Source organism: Pelmatolapia mariae, linkage group LG16_19 (assembly GCF_036321145.2).
Source record: "Pelmatolapia mariae isolate MD_Pm_ZW linkage group LG16_19, Pm_UMD_F_2, whole genome shotgun sequence".
Lineage (NCBI taxonomy): Eukaryota > Metazoa > Chordata > Actinopteri > Cichliformes > Cichlidae > Pelmatolapia > Pelmatolapia mariae.
This window is the reverse complement of record NC_086241.1, coordinates 12,613,822-12,639,156: the sequence shown is the minus strand read 5'-3', so window position 1 is coordinate 12,639,156 and position 25,335 is coordinate 12,613,822. Positions and strand designations below refer to the sequence as shown.

Genomic DNA, 25,335 nt, shown 5'->3' with positions numbered 1-25,335 from the left:
GCATTTGCAACAAGTTGCAAACCACTGGTTACACTTAACAGAAAGGCCAGATTAGACTTCTAAAAAGAAAGAAAAAAAAACCCAAAACCTTCCCATGGTCTTTGGGCAGGTCGGAAAAAACTATTTAGGCAGCTAAAACTTAACTTGTAACAGAGAGATGGGAAGCGAAAAGTTTGAAGAAGAAAAGAAACAGCTCATGATCCAATATGCCACATCAGCTGTCAAATATGGTGGAGGGAATGTTATGGGCATGTATTGCTGGAGCGCCTATAATGGATTGGGCCACTAGTTGGATTGGCTATAGCATTTGCTCGCATTAGCGAAATACTTCAAAAATGATCGGACAGTACTTCTAAGTGCAAACGGATAACGAGCCAAGCATACTGCAGAAGCATCCCAAGAGTTTCTCAAGACATAAAAAAGTGATATTCTCCAACTGCAAAGTCACCTGATCTCAACTCAACAGAGCATGCTATTCAGTTATTAAATACAAAACTGAAGGCAGAGAGAGACCCATAAACAAGAAGCAACTGAAGGAGGTTGCAGTAAAGGCCTAACAGCGCATTTCAGGGGAGAACATGATATTTGTCTGCATTAGTCTGGTGATGCCCATGGGTTCTAAACTTGAGGCAGGCATTGTTTACACAGGATTTCTATCCAATTATTAAAAACAAAAGGATGAGATATAAATGCTTGTACAGTCAGAGATAATTACTCAATGTAACGGAATATGAAGACATGCTTGTAAGACAAGCCACACCTTAGTTACCTACCTGAATGCGTTCTGACTCTACATGTTTTCTCAGGCCTAGCTCATCCAGTTCCTCTGTATTTGGAACACCATAGTTCCCTACAATTGGATATGTCAGCGTCAGTATTTGACCTCTATAACTTGGGTCGGTCAGGGCCTCGGGATACCTAAAGTAGAAAAACAATAGAAACATTTTGTAAAGATTTGTATTGAGGTGATTTATTGGTTATAGAAAATGCACTTAAACTCACACTTTTGTTTAAACCTAAATAAATGCAACTGTGATGCAAAGGTTATCAAAGTAAAGCAAGTTTTATGTCAGATGTCAATGCCCTTGGGTTTCTTCAAACATGCACTGTAATTGTTGAAGTGTGCCATGCAAAAGAAATAAATAAATAAAAATCTAACGGTGTTATAATTTCAGTCAGCATTTCTCCTTCTTACCCCACAAGACCAGTATTGAAGACCAGCTCTCCAGCTACAGAGGCATCATGCCCAAAAGAAATCCCTTTCATCCTGGTGCCATCCTCCAAGACCAGGTGGGCTGTCTGGGCCTGGGAGTTAAAAGTAAAGTTAAAAAAAAAAAAATCACACCCCAAAATAATATATTCTCTTTTTATTAAGCAACTTTGGAAGAACCAAAGGAAAGACTTTGAAATAGATGTGCTGTAGATTTTGAGTTTAGATGCAATGGCAACCAGTGACGCTCTGGGACATCATGCTGAAACTGCAGGCCTGTGTGAATTGTACTGCGAATGCTGAGACAGACAAAACTGTTTTTCTGTTGTGTAGGAGTGAGAGAGCGCATCTGTATACGTGTCTAAGAGAGAGAGAGAGAGCTGCATAGATTATTAAAGAGGCTGGTGTGATGCACCATGACCTCCAGACAGCAGCCATCAGGAAAACAGTGACCAATTTTACTCGTACTCGTCACAGATATAAAAATATTAGCATACCACCGATTTATTCACTGCATTAAGATCTTAAAAAATATAATTTCTGCATTAATGCATTAACTTACTAACGTTATTTAGCAAATTAATGCATGTTATTTTAAAAACTAGTACTTTATCTACCACAACCCTGACTCGAATCAAATAAAATTCTCGCCTTTTCCGTGAATGTTGCAATCAGAGATCATCTGAAGCATGACGCAACACTCCTTCTGATTTACACGTTATGCATAGTTGTGCAGCTGTTTGCCACTTTAGGCGAGACAGACATGTGAACATCTCACCCACTTACAGTACCTCATTTTACAACTTCTTTTACGAATTGTCACACTAAACTTTCACTTGTCCATGACCGTTCCAATCTGCCTTGAAAAATCAGCCAATTTGCTAAAATGTTGCACAATGACAAAAGTCAAGATCTACCACAAACAACTCAGTGTGTTTTATAGAAACGAATATAATCGTGTGGGTATTTGGCGTATGCAAAGCATGCCTGACGCCATTTATTTTAATACACTTGCAGTTTCTACCCCCCATCTGGCACTGATTCCTATTTGCCAGCCACCATGTGGATCAGCTGTTGTTTGTAAACTTCAGCATTTTTTCTGAAGTTCAAGGGCTGAATAAAGTAAATTACTTCCAGCGAGATCTTTAAAACAGTTCAGTTCTTGGATTTATCGCAGACAACAGTCCTTATCGGTCACACTTCTGTTTTCTTACCTTGACACTAAGAAGTTTTGCGGTGTGAAGTCTCAGGCAGCCCGCGTTCCCCACTTTTCTGCCTAACACGCATCCTTGTCTCAAAGATTTCACAACGCTGACAGCTTGGAGGATTTTTGCCATATTAACCTATAAGCAGACTTTTAGTAAGACGGCGCAGACGTGGTTGAGAGGCTACCCGTTATAACAAATAACTGAGGGAGAAAAAGTGTGAGCGAGATTTAAGCTTTCCCTCGTGTCCACGCCGCAGGATTGCAGTATAAGCAAGTGAGCGCTTGAAACGTTGATCTGGATTCGCCGGTGGGGAATTGTTGAAGCGCACGGTGTTTAGGGCCTCGGGAAAGCCAAATGACGGGTAAAGTGGTCACATCCCAGCACTAGAATGGTTGTCGTTTCTAAACAGTTGATGCAACAATCTTGTTTAACCTGTTGTTGAATTGAAGATGACAGACATCACAATACTGATATTGTGATTTTAAATGTTCAAATATTTATGGACCTAATTGTTTATGCATACGTTTTAATACCTCTAATTCTTTCATTTTTATCAAATTGAAATTCAAAACAGTCACTATCACAGCAAATACAAGCTACAACACAGAGGTGTACTTACTGAATGCAAGGAAATCTAAACACACGTGACCTTCGTAACATTCAATTTGGGATCAAGGCCACACCTTACTTACCTAGCTGGATGCATTGTGAGATGTCAAAAAATATATTTTGAATTGACTTTAATTGTTTTGAAAGCATAAAGGAACACTCATTCTTTTCATTCTCTCGTAAAATAGATTTTACTGTTGTAAAAACCATTTCTGTCATTATAACTGTTAAAATGGTATTATCATCTGCTGTCCCTTGGGGTAATCGCTCAAGGTTTCACTGGGGATACATCCATCTTTTTAAATCATGCGTTTCTTCTGAGACCTTTTGAAAAGTAGAGCCAAACAAAATAAGGTCCACTGTCTCAATACGAGGGAGGAGGGGCACAAAGGATAAAAATATAGTGTATGATCAGCAGGAAGTGCTCAGAAATGTAGCTCTGCAGTGTATCAGCGTGACTTAACCTGTGAACTATATAATCACAGTCACCTGTTGGTTTTCTAATAAGTTGACCTTGGATGTAGCTTTTGTTCTAATCATTTGGCCGTGTTTCAACATTATTATAGAGACTAACGTCAAGCTAAAAACAGGCCTTTGACAAATTTTTCTTAGATTCTGTTTTTAGTTTAAGTTACAATGGAAAAAAACAACTCTAATCTAAACTGACTTTTTAAAAAATGTCTACACACAAGACATTTGTGATTAAATGCACACCCTGCATTTTAGAGCATTAAACACAGACAGAGCTAAAAGAAAAATGCTTTCCCATTGGGAATAAATGTGCCCACTTATAGCAAACTTTTGTATAGTGCTTTCTGTGCAACAAACTCTATACAACATTTTCTTTGAGGCCAATTGCCTGCAAAAAAAAAAAGGCAAACTGACCATGGAGTGGCTGCATGGTGGTAGGATTAGAGTGTACTGTGTATTTGCTGATCACTGCAAGACTGGTCCTCTGTGGAGAAGGCTGTCTGACTGCCACTCTGCTGTGTTCAGCAGTCTGAACAAAGTGGGTGTGAGTACTAGAACCTGTTTAGATCAGGAAATACCTCCACACTCCAGAAAATGGACTTGGAACTATAGCCTGTGCTTTATAGTTAACTTTGTTGCCATGTGCCAGTCTTTAGCATTAAAAAGTGATCTGGTGCAGTATATCATTGCATTGTACATATATGCCACATTTCCTGTGCTGAAGCTTACTTTGTTTTTATTTTTATATTTTTTTAGTTCTGTGCATTTGTGTAGTTCCTTTCTATTTGATGAAACTACCCTCCTCTCCCTGCAAACCACAATCATTTCCCCGATCAAAATGAACCCAGTGATCTCCTTCTGTAGATCTGTGGAACACTGCTGACATCCAGTGGCAGATGTTGTGCAAGAGCTGCGGAGGGATCTTGAGTCACTGAATAGTGTTACAGCAGCTCAGTGAGTGGATACACTTGATGTGCAGCTCTCTGTATATGCATAAGTAAAATAACACCTTCGCTCTTACTATGTTGTAAAAGCTATGACAGCTTTATAGGTAAAACGACAACTAAATTTAAGTCAGAGGACAGGTCTTTTTTGATGTAATAAAGGATGTGATGCATAGTCTCCGTTTATACTGCTGTCTAAACCTCACTTACCATTACAGTTTTTTTAAACGGTTGATGCTGTAATCCAATGTGGTGAACTTTAACATTTAACAGGGATTTAAAAGGTTAGTTTCATGTTTTTGAGAGCAAATATTCAGCATAAGCTTAGCCATTCAGGTTAATATTGGTTCATTTTCATTTCATACAGTTCGGTTTTATTTATATAGCACCAAATCACAACAACAGCCACTTCAAGGGAACTCAAGCTTCTGTCTCTCTCAGACTGTTTATTTCTGTGATTGTGCTGTAGCTTATGCAGTAGTTTACATTTACAGTACAGTATTATTCTGCATATTAAAATAACACAGAAGAGCATTTCATGTGTATAGAACATTTATTTATCTATCCTTTTAACAACAATAAACATGAGTTATGCAAGTGCAAATCTTCCTTGAGTGCATGGGAGTATACTGCAGAGCCCACTGCTGAGAGGATAATTAAATATAATGGTTCAACCATATAAAGTTCACTCTGGCTTTAGAGGCAAACTATGTGGAAATAAATATTCTGAAAAAAGAGGCATGAACAAGTAAGGCGTCTGCAGGAGATCTGTTAGTATGTAGTGAAGAGAGACAATGTCACATTGAAAACTCAACCGGTGCACTTAACCTTTTAAACTGATCAGATTGTGAAACTCTAACATTAACTCCTATAGTCATTTGGCCTGGAGTCTATACATTACAGACCTCATTACACATCAGTTTTCGTCCTGGTGCTGAACCGTTACAGTAATAAATCATTTTATTTGAAGTTGTCCTTGAGAAAAACCCGTCATAGCAGATCCATAAGCCCGAGAATTATTACTGGCATTAAAAAGCTTTATATTAAGTCTGTAAATATTTTTATGAGACTATGAAGCCACTCAACACTTAATTGGGCAATAACTTTGTTCCTCTGTCACTTTTAAATACACAAGTCATTTAAACAATGCCACCAAATATCCGATTTGATGCTGGGTCGTTGTTTTTCTGTTTTAAAAATAATGCAGTAAAAAATAAGCATGCACTCAGCATTTAGAGATTATCACTGCACTATCTTAGACCGAAAAAACTGACTGTATAATTGTAATTATAGGACTGTATTCATATACTATATTCAACTCAAAGCATACAGTAATTTTTATTTCGTCCTCTCATCTTCTCTGCTGAGTGTTTCCATTTACAGATAGAGTGCCAAAATTCAGCCTTAGCTCTTTTCTATCAATAATGAAAAAACTGCATCTAGAAAATAACTATGTGATGACTGCGAGAACATGAGAAGCCTGGGCAATGTACTGTATGGCTCTTTATTACTGGGAGGGCTGTCATTAGCTGCCTTTTAAATTCCTCCACTGATTGGCTGGCGTACGGCCTAATGAACTCCAGTGTCTATCCTCGGCGGAGGGATCCCACATTGTCTGCAGTTTCAAGTGTGAGTTTCAGATGGTGACCAAGCTTAAGAGAGGACTTAAATAGACGGCCGGGCTAACTCGCCCCGCTGTTTGCCAGGTTTCCAAGTCTTGGCCCTGACATAAGAGAGATAACTGGTGCTTCGTTTCAAGGATGTATGGTGGGGTTTGTTCACCGTCAGTTCGGACTACTTAAATTGAGCAGTTTGACTGACAATACTTTCACTTTACATATGAAAGCAAGTTTGTTTTATAGTGTCTTCCAACAATAAGACTAATGAAAAATGCTATTGAAAAATATAAACAGGTCGAAAAAAGAAAGGAGTAAAAACTACTGAGAGTTTTGTGCATGTGGGGCAAAATGCTGATACTCAAAAAATAGGTGTGAATTTGTGTGTGTGTGTGTGTGTGTGTGTGCGTGCGTGTGCGTGTGTGCGTGCGTGGGATGATTTTGGAGGTCTGAAAGGTTCATAAAGTAGCAGCAGATGAGAAATGTACAGCACCGCAGGACCAAACCTCTCAGTTACAGTTCACAGCATACAGAAAGCAAATGCACGGAAAGCAGTGATTTGTTTCACATTCATGGCCGACCTGATTTTGTTCAAGTCATTGCACAATTTAGCTGGATTTTATGCATACAGCACTAATGGCAGGAGAGCAGGAGTAGTGACATGTGTATCAGTTGTTGCAACAGTTGTAATGACTGGAAAATTGTTTGTGTGACTTTCTGAACCAGTACTTTGAAGCTAAACGTTCCATTATTTAAAAAGAAAAAAATAGTAAAACTATATTTTAATGCTTTCATTTGAATTATTCTAAATAAACAGTCGCTGATTTATAATCATTGAGTCGAGCCTCCGTATCTATAATGGAGTTGTGTTGTATACTGTTAATACAAGCTTTTGAACAAAGTTTTGCTAGCATCAATCAGTGCCTCAGCATGAGCTGTCAAGCTGGTACAAAATCCACTCACAGTGTTACCATACATGCTTTGAGTGGCATTGTGACAGTTTAGCAGTCTTGCTGTGACAGCAAATTCAACCTCTGGATTATTAAAGAAAGTTATCGTCTGGAGAGAAAAGAAGGAGCAGACTTTTCCTTTTGGCTCGTATTAGATTTGTAGTGATGCAGTGGCCTCAGTAAAAAAGGCAATAGGTACCTTTGTTTAGCCTGAACCCATCTTAAGCCCTGTGTGGCCAGTGTGGGGCTTTCTAGAGAGCGAGGGAGGGGAAGAGAACGCATGGGCCACAGAGGCTGCATCAGACCCCTTAAGGAGCCATGGCCCCCGCTCTTTGAAATCCCAAGAAACTTCACACCTCTCTGTGGGGACTATAAATAGGCACCATCTGTCCCCCCAGGCTCAGTTACAGCCTCATTCCTTTTGGCATGGACGGAGGGCAGAGAAGGAAGCACTCAGGGTTTAAAAAGAGGGGGCGGTAGAATCCAAAATTTACTCTGCTCATCTCAGAAGACTGACTGAGTGACCTCTGCTAAATATTTTGAAGCAAAGGAAGTCCTTCGCTACGGTCCGTCATTTCCTTCTTTTCAGTAACCCTTTCAGCACTTCAGCTCCCCACCGAGCCAAATGCCAGTAACCAAGGAGCTTCTGCCATCTTTGGAATCTTACACCACACTGCACTCATCGCATGATGTTTTTCTCAAGCTCATGTTCTCAGCATTTCATTAATCATGCTTAACGCAGGAGTACTCCAAGGCTAGGACAGGTGCTATGTCTTGAAATCAGTACCTTTGTCTTTTCTTCTTCGTGGAATCTTAATTGCACAACTCGTAATTTCACGGCTGTTTTAGTTGCAGTAATATAAAATCCAGAATTTCCAGTCCGGATACAAGTTAGAAATACTTTGAACTGCAAAATTTGACAAATTACTTTGAATGCAAAGTAGCATTCATTGGCACTCTATGTCACAACTCCATTCCTGAGGTGAGACTGTTATAGCACCTGTCCTGAAGCAAACCTTGGAGTGATAATACGAAATGCCTCTCTTGTCCCCACCAAGGGCATAGCTACAGTGCAGAAGTGACCCAGAGAAGACAGGTTAAAGCAAGGTAGCTGCAAAAGAATGCCCATCAAAAGCCCCCCTCTCACATCTATCAACTGCTTTGTCTAACACTACTGCAAACAATTTCTTTGTCTTTCTGTGATGAAAAGCATATTTTAATGGTTCTGTGTGGCATCTTGTAGCGTAGAACATTCAAAACAGAACTGTAAGGCTAAGTGAAACACTCTCTAGGATTCTTACGTAATTCAGGGGACATAATTTGGATATTACTAAGTAGGAGGATAATAGGCTTTCACTTCAATAAAGACTGTTTGTTTTACCCCACTTTTGGTTATTGCTTCCTATTACTGTTTTGCTTTAACATCTCAGATCCTCTAGACTGTTCAGTGATGATTTATCTAATCCTATCCATTTCAGACTCAAAAGAAAAGCTCTAGTAAGAAGAAAGTCGAATAAATACAAATATTTGTGTAGGGAATGCACCATGGCTGATTCTAACTGGTGATCTAGACTTTTTGTATGCACTATTTCTGTTATTTCTTTAAAGGGGAAAACAACTACTAGCAAAATTGTGGTTGTAAGAGCTAAACTTTTATAGTGCTTGTTGACCAACTGGAAGACCTGACTACCAAAGAAGGAATACGAGGCAGATAAGAAATATGAATAGCTCTGACAGCTCATGGTCTTGACCCTAACTAGGATAATTATAGCTCAGTATTGTCTGAGCTTGGAAGAAGATTGGCTAGCTGGTCACTTTGCATAGCTTATTATATGATCAGAGAATATATTCAGAGTATTTTAAAATAAAGTTTAAAAATAAAAGAAAGAAAAAGTACTTTTTAAATTACAGGTACATTATGTAGACCTACATAACGCTAGCGACATGGCTACAGGGCATTTAGGCTGGTCCTCCAAGGAAGGTCCAACCTGAGACTGGAGAAATGGGCATGAGTATGGGTGAACTCTATATCACCAAAAAAAGAGTCTTTTACACTTGTTTATCAATATGGTACAAAGGTCTTGAGCTGCTCTTATTCCTTTATATTTTGCTAAGAAAATGGGAAATAGGTGCAAGCATTTAATAAAATATGTGCAACCACAGGTGGAAATATGGCATAGGAGGCAAAAACAGTCTATACAATTCTAATGAGCTTGAAAATCAATATTTGCTATGACCACCTTTATTTTCAACGGAGCCTGAACTCGCTTTGAGATTTCTTTAAGCAGGTTTTAGGAAAAGTTCCCCAAGCTTCTTGAAGGACATTCAAAGCTTTTCTCTGAATGTTGCCTGCCTTTTGTTCCATTCTTTGTCAAGATTATCCTACGCTGCTTAGGTATCCAGGTATCCTTTTACTTGGCTGTGTATTTGGGAACATTGTAATAACTGCCAATCAATTGCTTTCCAGGTAGTATTTCATGGTAGACCCAAATCTGAGCTTTTCTGTCTTTGAAATTCCATCAATTCTGATAAAATCCTCTTCACCCCATGTTAGCTACAAACCATCACAGAGACTTCACTGTGTTTTACAGATGGCTGTAGAAACTCACTGTTGTACCTCTCTCCTGACCTCCACTTTACATACATAAGATTATTTGATTTTCTATCAATAAAAACCACTCTGCATTTAATCATAAGGTTATCTCTAGATCTCTTCCACAATCCATCTTTTGTCCTGTCTCCCTTCCCTCACCCGCAACCAGTTATGGCCAATAGCTGCCTTTGCCTGAGCTTGGACTGGACTGAAAATGACCAAAAAAGCAGCCATTGTCAAAGAAAAAGTGAAAGTCCTTCAGAAGCCTGTAGAAATATTGCGCAAGACCACTGGAAACTATAGGAACGTCTGGCTTCTTTTGAGCAAAATATAAAGAAATGAGGGTTATTCAAGACTTTTACACAGTACTGTATGCTACAAAGAAGCTCCACATAAGATCTCTCTTAGATAGTCTTCCTCATGCATAAATGTAACAGCTCCACTCCATATCCACAAAAATAAGAAAACACAATTTATTGTAACATTGAATACTGTTTTGTTTTTTTTTTGCTCCCTTATCCTCTTGTTCTGTCACCGTGAACGTCATTGTGAATCACCAAGGGAGGCTGTTATATTTGTTCTTCAGATGTCACTGCCGTGCCATGCACTGTAAGGCTGAAGCTCATTCTTCTCTCGAAAGGTCTGACCTCATATGTCTTCTATGGCTTTCTCAAAGGAACTGAGCACTGAAGATAGCTAAGTAAAGGTTTAAGCATTTAGTCATGAGAAGACAGCACTGTATATATTCACTAATGCGATCCTCAGTAACAGTAAACCCAAAGATATTTAGACACCCTTTTTCTTCACGCTGCTGGAGCAAATGACACAGAACTTATTTGTCTGGATTTTAATTTGTTACGGGAGTGAAATTGAAACATTATGTAGGTTTGAATTAACAAAAGGAAAAAAACTGCCCAGTATTTTACTCACTAAAATGTTTTATAAATGTTAGAAATGACATTACTTGGTAAATTTTTAAAGATTATCACCTCATGAACTTGCTCTGTCCGTTTTTTTCTCTCTTTTCATAAGCTGACCTGCCATCACCTCCTAATAAAGCTCAGCTCTATCGTGCTGCTGAATCCATTAAGGTTCTATAGTGGAGCTCAGTTTGGACTGCAGCACAGGTGCAAGGACTCGGGCAGAGTTTCTATAGGGGGAGGGAGTAAAGGGAAGTCAGACTCCAAGAAGATGAAGTGGAGTGCTGGGGGTGAGCCTAGATGACAGCTGAGGGACTGAGGCTTTCTCTGGCTTACCCTCATGGAGATGGGGTCAGTGAAAGCAAGTGGGTGGGGAGTGTGTAGGGGTTGGGGGCTGTGGGGTGAAGGAATTTATGCTGTTCCTTCGTCACTTGGCCCTGTCATGGTGTTGGGGGCAGGGCTGCACCGCTGGCACTGGGAGACAGATATAGACAAGAATTAAGGAGGTAGAATTTGCACTCTTGGCCTTGTCTGGGTTACTGGCATCAGCAGCTGAAAGCTCCACTAGGTCGCCATCTCCCTTTGCCTTTACGTCACATCCTTCCTGTGGTTGTGGTCACCCCTCCTCCCCATTCACCTCCCTCAGTAGAGAATCAAACTGACCACAGCTGCTGATCTACCCAACGCACATTATCAGTGACTAGAAGTAAACAATGCTCTTTATTAGTTCTGAAAGACACTTCTTCCACCACCTGTTCATCTAAAAAATGACATATTGACACTGACATATTAATTTGAAGTAGTCTGATCAGTTAGGTTTTTTTTCTGACTACAGCCAACAGCAGACATATTTCTTACCATAAAACTTCATCTGCATTTATTCCTTTTTGAGTTTTCTACACTCTTAGATACACACATATTCCAAATGTATTTGTATCAATACTCCACTGGCACCACATATAATAGGGTCATGTCAAGCTAAATATTAAAGCAAATATGCCATGTTCTTATGATTGCACCATCGTGATATCAATTGCACATATTCTAGATATGTTGTGTAATATTTTAAAGGAATGTTAGAAATATCGTCCCCTTAAACTCACTGGAAACACGGATATCTGTGCTATATTTCAAATAAATTTCTGTGCAATGCTTGGATACACAGCTGATTTTAAAAATGAAGCCCCCCGAAGAGTCCATCAGAGATGTAGTCAAAGATCAGCTCAGCTAACATTACTAATATTGTGGTAACGGAGATGTGTTTAATGAAACACTGATACTGCAGTTCCTAGAGGATACGACCATGGACGTCTTTTTCTTTTCAGAGAAAAAAAGTCCTTGACATATTTCTGCTCTCACACTCACTCACATTAACTTCTGCTTGACAGCAGCTGATTTCATTTTCCGGAATATGTCAAATATGGCAGCTCCACGGGATCTGCTCTTTACTTTCCATCAAAATGCTTTATCTCTCCTCTACTCATACACGTTTCCATTTCTTAGGTCAGGTTTTAATGGTCTGATAGTCGCTGATTTGTGTTAATGTATCCATATAATCTATTGGCATGGCCTGAAAAACATTTCAGAATATATTACCTAGATAGATAGGTTGTACGCAATGAAGCGCAAGGAAGTGCGTAAAAGTGGATCCTTTAAGAAATGATCCAGCGGAAAGATCGCGTGGCCCCGGGTAACCTTTCACGCCGTTTCAATGTTTTCGTTTGTGATTATAGGTATATGGCTAAACACCTTCTGGCTCGTAGCCCTATATTCCAAGTTTAGAGAGAACCCCTTCACATACACACACCCCTCCCATCCGCTATCCAATCCTTACACGGGGATAGGGTTGACGGGTGGTCAAGAGGAAAAATAGTCACATATATATACGCCCCAACGGTGATTTCTTGCTCTGTGCTCAGTCTGTGCTACAGTCTTTGTGTGTCACCCGATCCGGGAATTGTCTGTGCTTCAGGGCCAAAGTAGTTCTACTATCAGCAAAAATGGCACCCAAGAAGGACGCTAAGGCTCCCGCAAAGAAAGCCGAACCTGCGCCCGCACCTGCACCAGCACCAGCGCCCGAGCCAGCTCCTGCTCCCGCAGCTCCCGCTGTCGACCTTTCCGCCATCAAGGTACAATGACCTGTGAAGGCTTAACCAGATCTACACTGGGGAGGGATGGAGATGGGGTGCTGGATACCGAGGAAGGAAGAACTGGGATTTATCTCTCTCTCTCTCTACTCATAAAGTTGCATGACAGAAGTAGACGGATGCAGTGGTTTTGCTAAATGGAGAAAGAGCTTGGTGGAGTGGCGGGGGAGGGACAATCACCATTTATTACATTTATATGAATGATTTGAATATCTATAAGCTTATACGCACTTGAGAGTCAGTGAGAGCAACTGCAGGTTGGTAGGACCACAATCAAAGGTGTGCAGAGTATTGGGGAGAATGAGTGGGACCATGGATAGCGCACCATGTCTTAGATCTCTTAGACCACACCCTGTTCTCGCTGGATTGGACTATCAGAGTAGTGACTAATATGTGATGGCAATGCAGAGTGACACCAAATGTGGACATGTTAACGTAGCTAAAGATGGACCTACATATGTGGCATAATATGAAGCTAAATTTGGCAAAGAGACAGGTTTAGTTGAGATGTGATTGTTTAGGGCACAATAAATGGGAAGTGCCTGATCACTTTGTTTGAATACAAATGTGATGTTAATTACATGGCAAGTAATAACTTTTGCCTTTCCATGTTTTTTACTAAAATGTTGCTTTTATATTGGCTTGTAGGTGGAATTCAGCGCAGACCAGATTGAAGGTATGTAAAACTCAATTCACCTTAGTTCTATACTGTTACATACAGTCCACAAACCTCAGCTGGCCCTCCGTCAGAGAAATCTGAAAATCTACCTTTATCATAAAATGTGTTTTGCAAATTTAACAACATACAGGGAGCAAAAGAGAAATAACAGAGTACAGCAATGTAAAAAAAAAAAAAACTACAATAGGCATCATAACAGGTCTCAGCGTATCCATGACAGATGGACGCCTCATTCATTTTTGTATTTTGAAATTCCACAAAGCCATCAAATCCATTTTGAAGCCCATTTGTGGCTAATGAAGCTCAGAAACACTTCATGCGTACAGTCAGTCTGAAGAAGACTTTTACGGTTTTAGAAGCTTGATTGATTTGCATGCTTGAATAAGAAACCACATATGTGGTTAAACATGTGGCTTCTTGTATGAAAATCACTGGCAACAAATGCATCAACTAACTGAACTCGTTAGTAAAAATAAATAGGACAACTGGTGTCAGGTTAAAAACACTCAGATTACATTTTAAAAAGCATTTTGATCACATCACAGTTTGGCTGTAAAGAGCATCATTTAATAACGAAAGGGTCGCATGTCACAAATCAAGCCAGCAAATCCCTGTGACCAGATATTAACTTTAGCTTGTTTACATGCTTTTTAGAACTCTGTGTCACTAGATCAGCGATATCTCATTGTGTTCCAAGAGCCAACAGCCAAAAAAACAACAAAAAAAACCGAGATCAGAAGATTTGAATATTACAGAAGGAAGCACAGTAAAATGATAGTGTAGTGTTTGACAGATAGAAGCACCTGTGTGCTGTTGGTTGGAACCACATGACCAAACCTGAAGTCTGGCAGGCTGCTTGTTACACTGCAGTCAGCATTCCCTACTTTTACTCAGCTCGCCCACAGAGGGCCTTGCCTTTAAAAGGAGGGGCTCATATTCTCAGCTATGTTTATCAATTCCAAGGTGGTCTTTTAAAAGAGCCCATTGCACCGCTGAGTGAGAGAGAAGGAGACAGCTGAGATGGAAATAGTATGAGGGGTGACGAGATCGGCAGGAGAGACTCTATTCAGCCAATAATACCACAACCTTTTGGGATGTCTTGCACTTGTTAGATATTTTCCTTGTCAGTTACTAGCATAGTTGTCTCCACCTGCTGACAGGCACGCAACAGCTAAGGCTGAAATATAAACTAGTGACTCGATAAAAAAAAAGCATTTACACAAACTATAACTTCAATTTTTGAAGTAAGATATGTTATGTTTGCATATACATACAATCAGATGACAATGCATATCACATATATTGATGAGCAACTGTGCTAGTCTATAAAATAAACATCAACAACAGCTTCTTTTTATACAAACATAAATGCAAAAATATTGCAATACCTCAGGTTAGTGATATTTTTATGCAATTAAATGTAAATGTGCCCCAAATGCAGTTCTTCTTCTTCTTCTTTAAATAGGTTTTTGCATTGCTGTAGTTTCTGTTTAATAAAAGAAATTCTACAGTTAGAAGGAATATAACAGAAATGTCTTACCGTCCACGATAAAGACTTAACAAACTATAATGATTATAAACTTGACCAACTTTGAGATAAAATAAAAATGGAAATTATGGATCATTAAGCTGGCAAAATCCTCTCTTGCTTCTGTTAAACAGACTACAGGGAGGCCTTCGGTCTGTTCGACAGGGTGGGTGACAACAAGGTGGCTTACAACCAGATTGCTGACATCATGCGCGCTCTGGGACAGAACCCCACCAACAAGGAGGTGAACAAACTGCTGGGAAACCCTTCTGCTGATGGTACAGTAATGACATTTAGTAACTGCTCCCTCACTTGATCACTTAAAGATTTGCTACAGAAGATGTTAGGGAGCATGAAATACATGACTAGATTCATTCTAATCCCAATAAAGATAAGTTAGCAATTTGCTTTTTGCATTGATGTCAGTATGACTTGCTGTCGTCACTGGGCTTAAACAAGGAACATTATTAACTGAGGCATAGTTCAAAAGGCTAATTTGTCTAAACTGATTTTAATAATATGTGTGGTAAACATTAATGGATAGCTCTGGGTTTTTGGTAAATTATGCAAAAGAGGTGTACAGTGCTGCTGTCAAACACAAACGATAGCAAGTATGACAGAGAAATTATCAGTAGCTGCTTTTTTGACTGGAAGCAGTCATGTTCAAAGAATTGAGAAATGATAGTCTGCTCATCAAAAGTTTATTATATTGTGGTAAGGTCTGTGCCTTTGAGGAAATGGCATAATAAATTGTTTATGCTGCCAGCTAGTGGTCAACATTGTCATATTCATTCATAAACTTTCCCAAACTGTGAAGTGTAGCAAAGAGCTATGCAATACATCCTCACACTTGTCCGCGTCTTGTATTTTTCAGTACAAAACATAGCCTGTGGCTGATCTAATACTTTTTTGTTTGTTTTTAATCACACACACACTTTGTCTTCTAAACTAACAGAAGAACTATATTGTTATAGTGGTTAACATATTTGCCTAAGATGAGAAAGATCCCTGGTTCGAGACCAGGAGGAGACACAAATCCCTGGAAGGGCATGTGGTATAAAAACTTATGCTAAATCCAATATATGAATCTGCTATGGCAGCCCCTTTGAATAAGGGAGCAACTGAAAGAAGACAGATGATGGTGTAGGTGCAGATTTGTGCAAACTCAAGACTGCAATCAAGATCAAAATGACAAATGACCTAATACATAAATAAACAAAGTAATAAATGTGCCTTAAAATAGAACCGCACTGTGCTCAATCATGAACCTGCTGAAGCTCTAGAACTCTGAGCCTTCCTTTAGTGTCACCTCTAGATCCAACTTACTCTACCTCCTTTCATGCAGACATGGCCAGCAAGAGAGTAGAGTTTGAGGGCTTCCTGCCCATGCTCCAGGCCATCATCAACAGCCCAAACAAGGCAGGATTTGAAGACTATGTTGAGGGTCTGCGCGTCTTCGACAAGGAGGGCAACGGCACAGTGATGGGTGCTGAGCTGCGTATTGTCCTGTCAACACTCGGTGAGTCAGCCTAGGATGCGTTTCCTTGGATCTGTTCAGGTGTGTGCCCGAGTCACTTTGTGTGTTGTTAATATCAATGTCCTCTGCCTCCCCCTGCAGGAGAGAAGATGACAGAGGCTGAGATTGACGCTCTCATGGCAGGACAAGAGGATGAGAACGGCTGTGTCAACTATGAGGGTGAGCCACACAGTCCAACAACAGCTACATAAAAACACGATGATATTATTACTGCTGCTGATAGTATTCACATTGTTCATAATAATTATTAATTCTATTATTATAGATTATTTGTAGCTTATGCAAGAATTACTTCACAAGTTTTGCTTAATCTAATCTGTGAGAACTATTTGACTCCTTCTATCTTGGAGCTTCACATCCCTGATGATGTCGTTGCTTTTCTTTGATATTAATAGAAGTGTTGAATCCAGACTTTTTGGAGTTAACACACAGTATCTTAGCCTCTTGTGAGTCTCTCTTATAGTCTTAAAGAAGTGACTGTCAAACCTTTTCTAGTGTCATCTGTCCTCTAGATGAAAAATTGTAGCTTAATAGATTAAGCTATTATAGACAGTACAAATTCTCATACTTCAAATGCTGTGAATCACAGAAAACAATATTTTAGAAACAACCACAGCAGAGATAGTTTCTTACTTTGTGATTTGCTCATAAAATGTAAACAGCAAAGAACAAAGTGCTTTTTATCAGCAAAGAAAATGTAATGAATGATGAGGGTGCAGTGTCAGTATTCACATTTAGTAAATTAAACATATGTTTATTTCATGGAAGTTTGAGAATGTATTTTTCTTCCAGTTCACTCAGTTTTCCTTCTCTTCTTTTTTGGTTTTTTTTTCCTGTCTGCTGCCTCGGCCTTCACCTGCAGCCTTCGTCAAGCACATCATGTCTGTGTAAGGACCCTGCCACCGTGGTGGTGAGCATCGTACATGTGCAGACCCCATGGTGTCGCTGCATTGGCTCGCTGCTTCCTGTACCATCTGTGGAAGCAGGGGGAACAAAGGACTATGAGATATCATTTCCTGAATCCTTGTTTTATTTTTTCAACACTTTCTTTTTCCTCTTTTGTCCAAACTGGTGCTTTTTATTTTCCTCTCTTCCTCCTCCTGTCACCTGGAAAGCTATCCTGATTACTCATGAGGTGCTTCTTTCGTTATCTTCACCAAAATCTCGCAGTGTCATTGGGGTTTATATTCGTCACAGAGGAACAGTGATGGATGGGAAGGCGGAATAACGATGACCATCCCTCCCCACTTACTGCCTGTCTGGCTCTCTATCTGCCAGTAAAGTGACTCATTTGGCCCAGGACTGGCCATCAAAATGAATTCAATCCTCTTCCAATCTAACCCTCCCTAAGTCTTAACTTATTGTATCCTCTGCCATTTCACAATAAACTTGTCACACTCCCATTTAATTTCCCTCTTTTTGACTCCGTGTGTTGTACGCTGATATTTGGACATTTATTTTAAGCCAGATGTTTTCAAAAGGAAGTGGTTTGACATTTTTGAATTTATATACGCGGTTCTTTTTCCTGGTTAGCGGAAAAACAAAACAAGTACGTCACTTTTTTTTCCCATTTTTTGGTCGTTTTATTGTCATTAATTATTGTAACTGGTGTCATATCAACAAGAGAAAAACTGCGTACATCTACTTGACCTTTTAAATACATTTACAGTTGCTGTAGGTTGGAGTAGGAGGTGGGGAAGGGGCACACAGAGATGGGGAATGCAGAAAAAACACAGAAGCAAACAAACAGTTGCAGGTGAGGGCAGTAAGTAGTAGGCAGGAGGCAGGGCATACCACAAATGGTGTCTGAAAAAGAAACTAGATCACCCAAACACTTTTTTTTCCTAACAGACATAACAGGAGTTGACTGAGATTTCTTTTATTTTTCTCCATTTAGAGTCTTTTTAACTTTTAGGATTTTTCAAAATATTTTTGTCCAATTTATTCTCCCACATATTGCAACAAAACATCCAGATACGGTAGCGTCCGCTGTAAAACAGCAGGGGACCTGCACCAAAAAGCACACGCACAGACAGATTTCAGAGTAGCTGCATCTTCTGCTAAATATCAGGTCGCAAATTGTAGCATCTCCTCTGTGGTTCCGGCAGTCCCGATGAGGGCAATGTCAGCCTGTAATACTGGAGAAATGTCAGTACTGTTTATTCTTGTGAGCTGCGTCTGAACAGACTTTCCTTTTGAGGATGTTTGTCGAATGAGTGCCAGTGTTTAATACTGCTGTGATATATGGACAGGCTTCTGCATTGAACCGCTGAGCAGGTGCAAGTGTGTGATGCACTTTGACATGACTGAGATGCACTCTTTAGCAACACCAAATCAGCTGTCTGACACTGTCACCAAGCATTACACTGTAAACAACTATTAACTACAAAACATGAACTTGTTTAATTTTTATCCAATAAATGAGGAAATAACTTACTAAAATCCTTATTTTAAATTACAAAATAGCCTCTTTTAAGACTTGAATCCATACATGCTCGTGGTAACATGACCTAGTTGCTTGCATAAATGCAATTTTACAGATTTTCTAGCCATTTTTGTCACTTCCTTTTAAAATGTTTTCAGGACATGTAGATGGCAAAGAACCTTTATTTTATACATGTTTCTATATATATTTGATAAATATATTATATATTGGATGACAAGAATGACTTGCAGTAAGGATGCGTGTTTTGATAAGGTGTCCATGCACGTTTACTGAACAAGAGCAATACGTGCGGTATGGTGTAGTGGTCATTGCGTTATTTCTTATTCAAAGTAGAAAAAAGGCTGTTGCTTCTTCAACACTGATCCAAGACCAGTAAAGCCAATCTTTTGTCCCACTATTTAGAGGATACAGCAAACTTTTCTTTGCAACATCATTCAAAACGAGGGAGATCAAAATCAATCAGAAATAGCATGTTTGGGTTTAAAATAGACAGAAAACAGAATAAATAGGACCAAAGTACAGTAGCTCCTACTTTGAGTCTCTACTTAGAACCGGTTTAGCTGAGTAGTAGCGGTAATCAGTCAGCCTTAGGGTGGCAGGAGAGGGCAGAAAAGTTTGAATGGATCAGGATGAGGACGTCTTGGGTGCAGAGCAGCGATCCAGAGATCCAGTGTTCACAAACCCTGCTTGGCCAGAGCTGCAGTGACATCCTCCGCCAAGGTTGCTAACTGTGGGGAATCCATCATGTTGAGACTCCCGGAGGATGATAGATGGCTTTCGCGGATGCGGTGGGGAGACACTGAGCCAGAGAGACCTGGTGACTGGATGATGATCTCGGCTCCATGATCTACTCGGGCCTTGGCATTGTCCCGAAATGTCAACCTGTGGCTTTCAATCTGTTAAAGGCAGATGGTGTGATGTGAGAAGCGAATAGGGAAAAACAAATATTACTGTCAGACGTCACATGAAAATATTGATTTATTTTAGAAACGGCTTTAGAACAAGTGGAAAAACTCCCATGCTTCCAGAGGATTACTGGTCACTTATTAAGAGCAGTCATGTATGGACTGATGTATATACTATACCTTTACTGCTAAAGGAATACAGCAAGTTTTTGGAAGATTGGCCTGGTGGAAACACTGTTTTGTAAGATTTAAACTTAATTGACTACAGAACTATGGAAACAAATAGTTAAGATGCACACACACAATGACGTGAGAGACTGATGGTCATACAGAAGATGATTATTTCAAGTTATTGCTACTACAGAAAAGTTTTCCAGGACTCTGCAGTCATGTGAAAAACCAAGTACAACCCATGGTTTAATATCTTCTAGAACCACCTTTAGCAGTAATAATCTTAAGTAATAATTTTCTACACGACTTCATCATTCTCTCACGTCATTGTGGAGGAATTTCGACCTACTCTTCTTTACGTTGCATCAGTTCATTGTGGTTTTCTCAGAGATTCTATTACCAATTTTCTGGTTTGCTTGTTCTTAGTTTTTCACATGACTGCAGAGTCCTGGAAAACCTTTTTTCTGGTTTGTAATGCAACAAGATCGTTGTCTAGTTGCATTACCCAGTTTCAGCCAAGCTTTAACTGTCAGACAGATGGCCTCACATAGAGTACTTATACTGAGGAGTTCACGGTCGACCGACTGAGTGGCAAGGTGCCCAAGTCCTGTGGCAAAAACAAACCCAAATCATCACACCACCATGCTTGACAATTGATATAAGGTGCTTGCGCTAATATGCTGTGCTTTGGTTTTGACTACATGGAACATTGTACATTACAGTTAAACATCTAAATGATGTCTGATTGAAGCACACTGCTCTAGAAGTCTTGCAGGTTTAGATGCAACCTGAGCTTGGTTGCTATGTTCTTTGTAGAGAAAAGCTTTCTCCTGACAACCTTCCAGACAAGACGTATCTGTGCAATCTTTTTCTAATTGTACTGTCATGAACATTGAGTCTGAGATGTAGGCCTTGGGCTTTTTTTTGCAATTTCTCTGACTACTGCACAGCCTGAGATTTGGGTGTATATTGAGTAAAGGAAGAGTAAAGGCTATTACTTATGAGGGCTTATATTTAAATTGATGAGTAGGACAATCTCTCAATAACTTGATGTTTTCCCTTAAATGGCTGATTAGAAGCATGGAGCTGACACTCACCGTGATGTGGCCTCCACCAGGAATGTGGTGAGCATTTTCCAGGGAACCCACCTTTGCTTGGGCTTTGTCTTTGAAGTCCAACTTCACACTCTCGATACGCACATTACCACCTCCTGTTTAAAAGCAGAAGAAGTGTAAAAACTATTAAGTGAGAAGAGAGCTATATTAATTTTAAGTATTTATTTCAATTTTGAAATTGAAACAGCATCAACAGAAAAACAAAATGTGAATACTTAGTCACCAAATATCCACCTAATATCTACTCAAGACTCACCCACCTTATTAAGAAGTTATTAAAGGTCAGATGAGAGAGTGTGGTTAAAAATTGTGCAGAGTTAAAGTATGAAACCCCAGTAGCTTCTCAATGAGAGGTTAGGAATAGACGAAAGACTGTAAAAAACATGGCAGAATGAACAGCAGGTGGCGCTGCAGGACAGTCCAATACTCTCTATGGGTAAATAAAAAGGAGATTCCAAATTTCTGCAGGGGGCTTTGCTGCCAAAGTACTGGTAGTGCAACTAAATCTTTCCAGTTCTGTAAATTAAGCTGGAAATTCAGAAAATGATTTAAAAGGCCAATTCAGATAAATATAAGCACAAGTTCTGTGCAGTTATCCGGAAGAATAAAAAACATAAAACCACTTTTATGGCATCTAATAATTATGATTTCGATTTTAATTGTAGAGGTTTTAATATGACTGTCACAGAGCATCACACTGCCCTATAGCATCAGGGAATTTATTTTGTTGTCTTAATGGAAATAAAATTTTCAAACTTACCAGCAGCAACCCCTATAACCAATATGCAAGTTTTCTTTTAGTGCAAGTCCTATGGACTTAGGAATGTTAAGGGATTACTGCGAAGGCAATTTATTACTTTGCATTTCAGAGATTTGGATGAACAAACATTAAACTGAATGTAAAACCCTCTCCAGGTTTGATGCAACCCAATTTATTAACATCATATCCCACACTCTAACACTCAAGGTATAAAGACAAATTTCAGAAAATGCTGCCAGGAACCAAAACACCTCCTACATTCGGCCACCTGCGGACACATCTATCACGCTGTCAGTTTACTGCTTGCTTCCACTGTTATTGCGTATTTAGATACAGATTGGTCCAGGAGCTGCATCTGATTGACATGTTATTTCAGGAGTTAAGAAAAAAACTGCCAAATGAATACATACATTTACATAGGGTAGGAAATTCTTTGTCTAACAAATACAAGAAAACAGGTCTTAGAACATCTAATCTGTGGAGCTCCCTGTCCCTTGGTATTATCGTGTAATGATAAGACCAGGTGGAAGTGCACTGGGGTTTACCTGGCATTGTAAGCCAGCAGCATGAAACAGAGTTAGGTGATGAATGTTGAACTCAACACTGTTTACCTATCTGGCTTGTCTACTGTGCACTTCCTTATCTCACTAAAAGAAAGAATGGGAGCATGCAGTTCATCTTATCTGCTCACATTTTTAGCTTCACATGCAGTCATACCTTGAGGCTTTCCAGTATAACCACATTCTGAACTCAAAAGCTCATGAAATTTAGATAAATTGCTCAAGTGTATCTAAGCAGTTCGACGGCCTCCTGGACATCTCACATATAAAATTCATATTTTAAGGTAAGGGACTGCAGCAGCAACCTTCTGGTCACAGCACACTCACTGCACTGCAGTGTTGCCCACTTTGTAGGGGAACAGCATACCTGGCCGATGATGGATGTTGTCTAGAGAGCCACACTTGGAGGTCACATGGCTCAAGTCAATCTTCTTGTTCTGTATTTGTACCTGGAAGGAACACAGTCAGGAAAAGGCAAGTTTAGAGCCCACAGTTCACAGTAAGGCAAGATCATCAGGTCCCCCCCTGATTTATCAAGAGGAATACATCTGATCTAGATTGTACCCGTAACCGAAGCAACCTGTTTTTAAGCTGTAAGTATTTCTTGAAAATAATTTGTCCCATTTATAAAACTGAACAGATACACATAACAGTGAGAAGTGTAAGGCAAAGAGAGGGCAGGGACACACCGAGGAGGTCTGAAGAGCAACCCGCAGAGAAATGTGTAAGGAGTGAACTGATGAGACAGCAAACATAAAGCTTTAAACACAGCACGATGAACAAGGCCAGATACACCACATCCTGAGATGAATCACTCAGACACGCCTGTGGTCAGCAACCTTTGCCATGTCGCTGATTTAGTACAAATGTCTTTTGCAACCAGTGATTTTGTGTCCCTTAATTTCAACCCTCTTTACAAGGCCCAAGACACAAAATGACAGAAAAAGTGAGATGACGCATAGAAAGTCACATAAAAAAAACACCACACCACAAGCACACAATACAGTATGCAGCCTTTACCTACAATATACCTTGTTGAGGCCTTATTGTTTTGTGAAGCTGTGGACTGATAAAGAACACCAAGTCTCTTACACATGCAACAGACTAGCAAAAGTATACCATATGAGTTTTAAAGAGAAGAGATTATAAGTGCTTTGTGTCAGCGTGGGTGAACATCAGGCTACTGTTTGGCACATCGCTCCTGTAGTCATGTCACTTAGGCATCTGTTAACCCCACTGTTGATGTTTTTCATTTGTATGGTATGTGTTGATTTCTTACATAACACAGTACCTTTTGCAAATGCAAATTCTTGACCTATTCATATAACTGAACATAAACCGGATACATGCATTTTTCTTCAGATGAGCTTGATTGCTTATTTTATCAGTTCTACTAAGAAGTGAAAACACCAATCAGACACAACATTAAAAACCATCTTTCTGAGGTCTTTGTACAAAGCACCTTGGACCCATTAGGGCTTATGGAAGCCCTGTATGATAATGGTAGTGGGTCCTTTATGGTCCTTTGGTGTGCTGGAGTCTCTGTGGATCAAGTTTCTTCTGTGTGCTGCAGATCATCATTAGGGATCTTGGAGCCAGGGTCAACACCTTGGACTTTTGGTCTCTTAAAGTCATTGCTGAAGAGTTTTTGTGGCCTGGTGGAGCACATTAGTCTGCTGGGAAAGGCCGCTGCCACTGAAAAAGGCTAGTATGCCTGTTTATGTAGGTTATACATGTCAAAGTATCATTGATGAACACAAGGATCCAAAGTCTTTAACCAACCAAAGTAAGAACCTTCATTAATTGCACATTTTTCATAATAAGATTACTAAACAATTATAACACTTTTCATAATAACACTGCCATACATGTTTTTTTTATTTAAGCAATCAGTGGGTTTAATGCTGCAGATGATTGGTGTAGATTTTACACATTAGCAGAGTAGTACGATATCCATTTTTAATTGTTTCTCAAAAGAGAACTGCGATAATTGAGTGTTTGCATGCATAATTTGGACAAATGACATTGTTTTCTTTATTTATATCAAATGTAATAAAGATGTTCTGACTAATAGTTAATTATGGCTTTAATTTTTTCAAACCTTTGCCTCAGTTTTCTAGTGAGTTTTTTTAAAGTCTAATTTATCAGAGGCAATACAACTGGCTCTTTTATACACTGACGGGAGCTGATGTAATCTCCAAATATAATAATTTGCAACAGAGGGAAGAGTAAAGAGCACTTCTCATGAAATTATGCACAGTTATATGCAACAATTTTTAGTAATGTTTGATTGCAATGGTAATCTGCAATTTGATGTCCTCACGTTCTGCAACTCAGCCATCCACCCCTCTCCACCTTCGCTCTCCTGAGCGACCTTAACTTGTGCTGGGCTTGTCCTAAAAATCTGCAGAAACTGTCAGTTGAGCGGCTGTGATTCAAAGTGACCAGTCTGCCTTTGCGCCATTCTTCACTTGATGCGTACTGACACTCTATTTGAGGCTCTCGAAACTAAGACGGTGCAATATATGAGCAAATGTGCTACCACGTGTCTCTTTAAGTTGACGTCGGATTTCTGCAGATAATTAAAGACGAGCGATTACACGTAACATGTAAGAATACAGAATAATGCACACGATGCCAACTCTGATTTCACTACTTTGAGGCCGCTATTGTAAAACTGGGCACAAAATAATAGCCGTTTCCTGTTACACAACAGATAAATTTAATCACTACAGTCACCTGAACAGATAATATCTGCTGTTCCAAAAGCACTGACCTTATAAATGTCCCTGGCACTACTTTTTTCAGCTGCTGTAGCAAGAATCAAATAAAAAGAGGTTTTATGGGAACAGATCATTCTGAGGGAAGCGATATAAAGTCAAGAGATAAGTTTTAACTGTCTCATTGTTATTAGGCTTGCGTAACTGTGCATTGTTAATGTGCATTAGTCAAATCAGAAACTGCAG

General features: G+C 39.5%; 3 protein-coding genes across 16 annotated transcripts in view; 1 reads left to right on the top strand and 2 right to left on the bottom strand.

Annotated features, from left to right (window-relative positions):
• Nucleotides 1–2,547, bottom strand: part of cps1 (carbamoyl-phosphate synthase 1, mitochondrial) — a 58,236-nt gene extending 55,689 nt beyond the window's left edge. The window contains exons 1-3 of the mRNA XM_063498209.1: nt 2,425–2,547; nt 1,196–1,305; nt 774–918 (exon numbers count right to left, since the gene is read on the bottom strand). Of these exons, the coding sequence (XP_063354279.1) occupies nt 774–918; nt 1,196–1,305; nt 2,425–2,547 (378 nt within the window). The remainder of the gene's footprint in view (nt 1–773; nt 919–1,195; nt 1,306–2,424) is intronic.
• Nucleotides 2,548–12,521: 9,974 nt separating this feature from the next.
• myl1 (myosin, light chain 1, alkali; skeletal, fast) lies at nt 12,522–17,303 on the top strand. Its single transcript, XM_063497888.1, has 6 exons — nt 12,522–12,650; nt 13,317–13,344; nt 15,010–15,153; nt 16,221–16,394; nt 16,494–16,571; nt 17,275–17,303. The coding sequence occupies exons 1-6, from the start codon at nt 12,522–12,524 to the stop codon at nt 17,301–17,303; spliced, it is 582 nt and encodes a 193-aa protein (XP_063353958.1).
• Nucleotides 17,304–17,981: 678 nt separating this feature from the next.
• LOC134645758 (microtubule-associated protein 2-like) overlaps nt 17,982–25,335 on the bottom strand; it is a 91,515-nt gene continuing 84,161 nt past the window's right edge. For 13 of the 14 annotated variants that reach the window (XM_063499330.1, XM_063499335.1, XM_063499337.1 and 10 more), the window contains 3 exons: nt 22,737–22,818; nt 21,032–21,144; nt 17,982–19,754 (listed from right to left, as the gene is read on the bottom strand). In XM_063499330.1, the coding sequence (XP_063355400.1) occupies nt 19,533–19,754; nt 21,032–21,144; nt 22,737–22,818 (417 nt within the window). In that variant the 3' untranslated portion in view covers nt 17,982–19,532. The remainder of the gene's footprint in view (nt 19,755–21,031; nt 21,145–22,736; nt 22,819–25,335) is intronic. The other variant, XM_063499334.1, reaches the window with a different exon arrangement.

What these genes read in the sequence shown, in the direction of transcription:
- myl1 (XM_063497888.1), top strand. Translation starts at nt 12,522, where the DNA reads ATGGCACCCAAGAAGGACGCTAAGGCTCCCGCAAAGAAAGCCGAACCT. An exon ending in TCGACCTTTCCGCCATCAAG is followed by an intron (nt 12,651 to 13,316) that starts GTACAATGACCT and finishes ATTGGCTTGTAG; the next exon opens with GTGGAATTCAGCGCAGACCA. An exon ending in CAGCGCAGACCAGATTGAAG is followed by an intron (nt 13,345 to 15,009) that starts GTATGTAAAACT and finishes TCTGTTAAACAG; the next exon opens with ACTACAGGGAGGCCTTCGGT.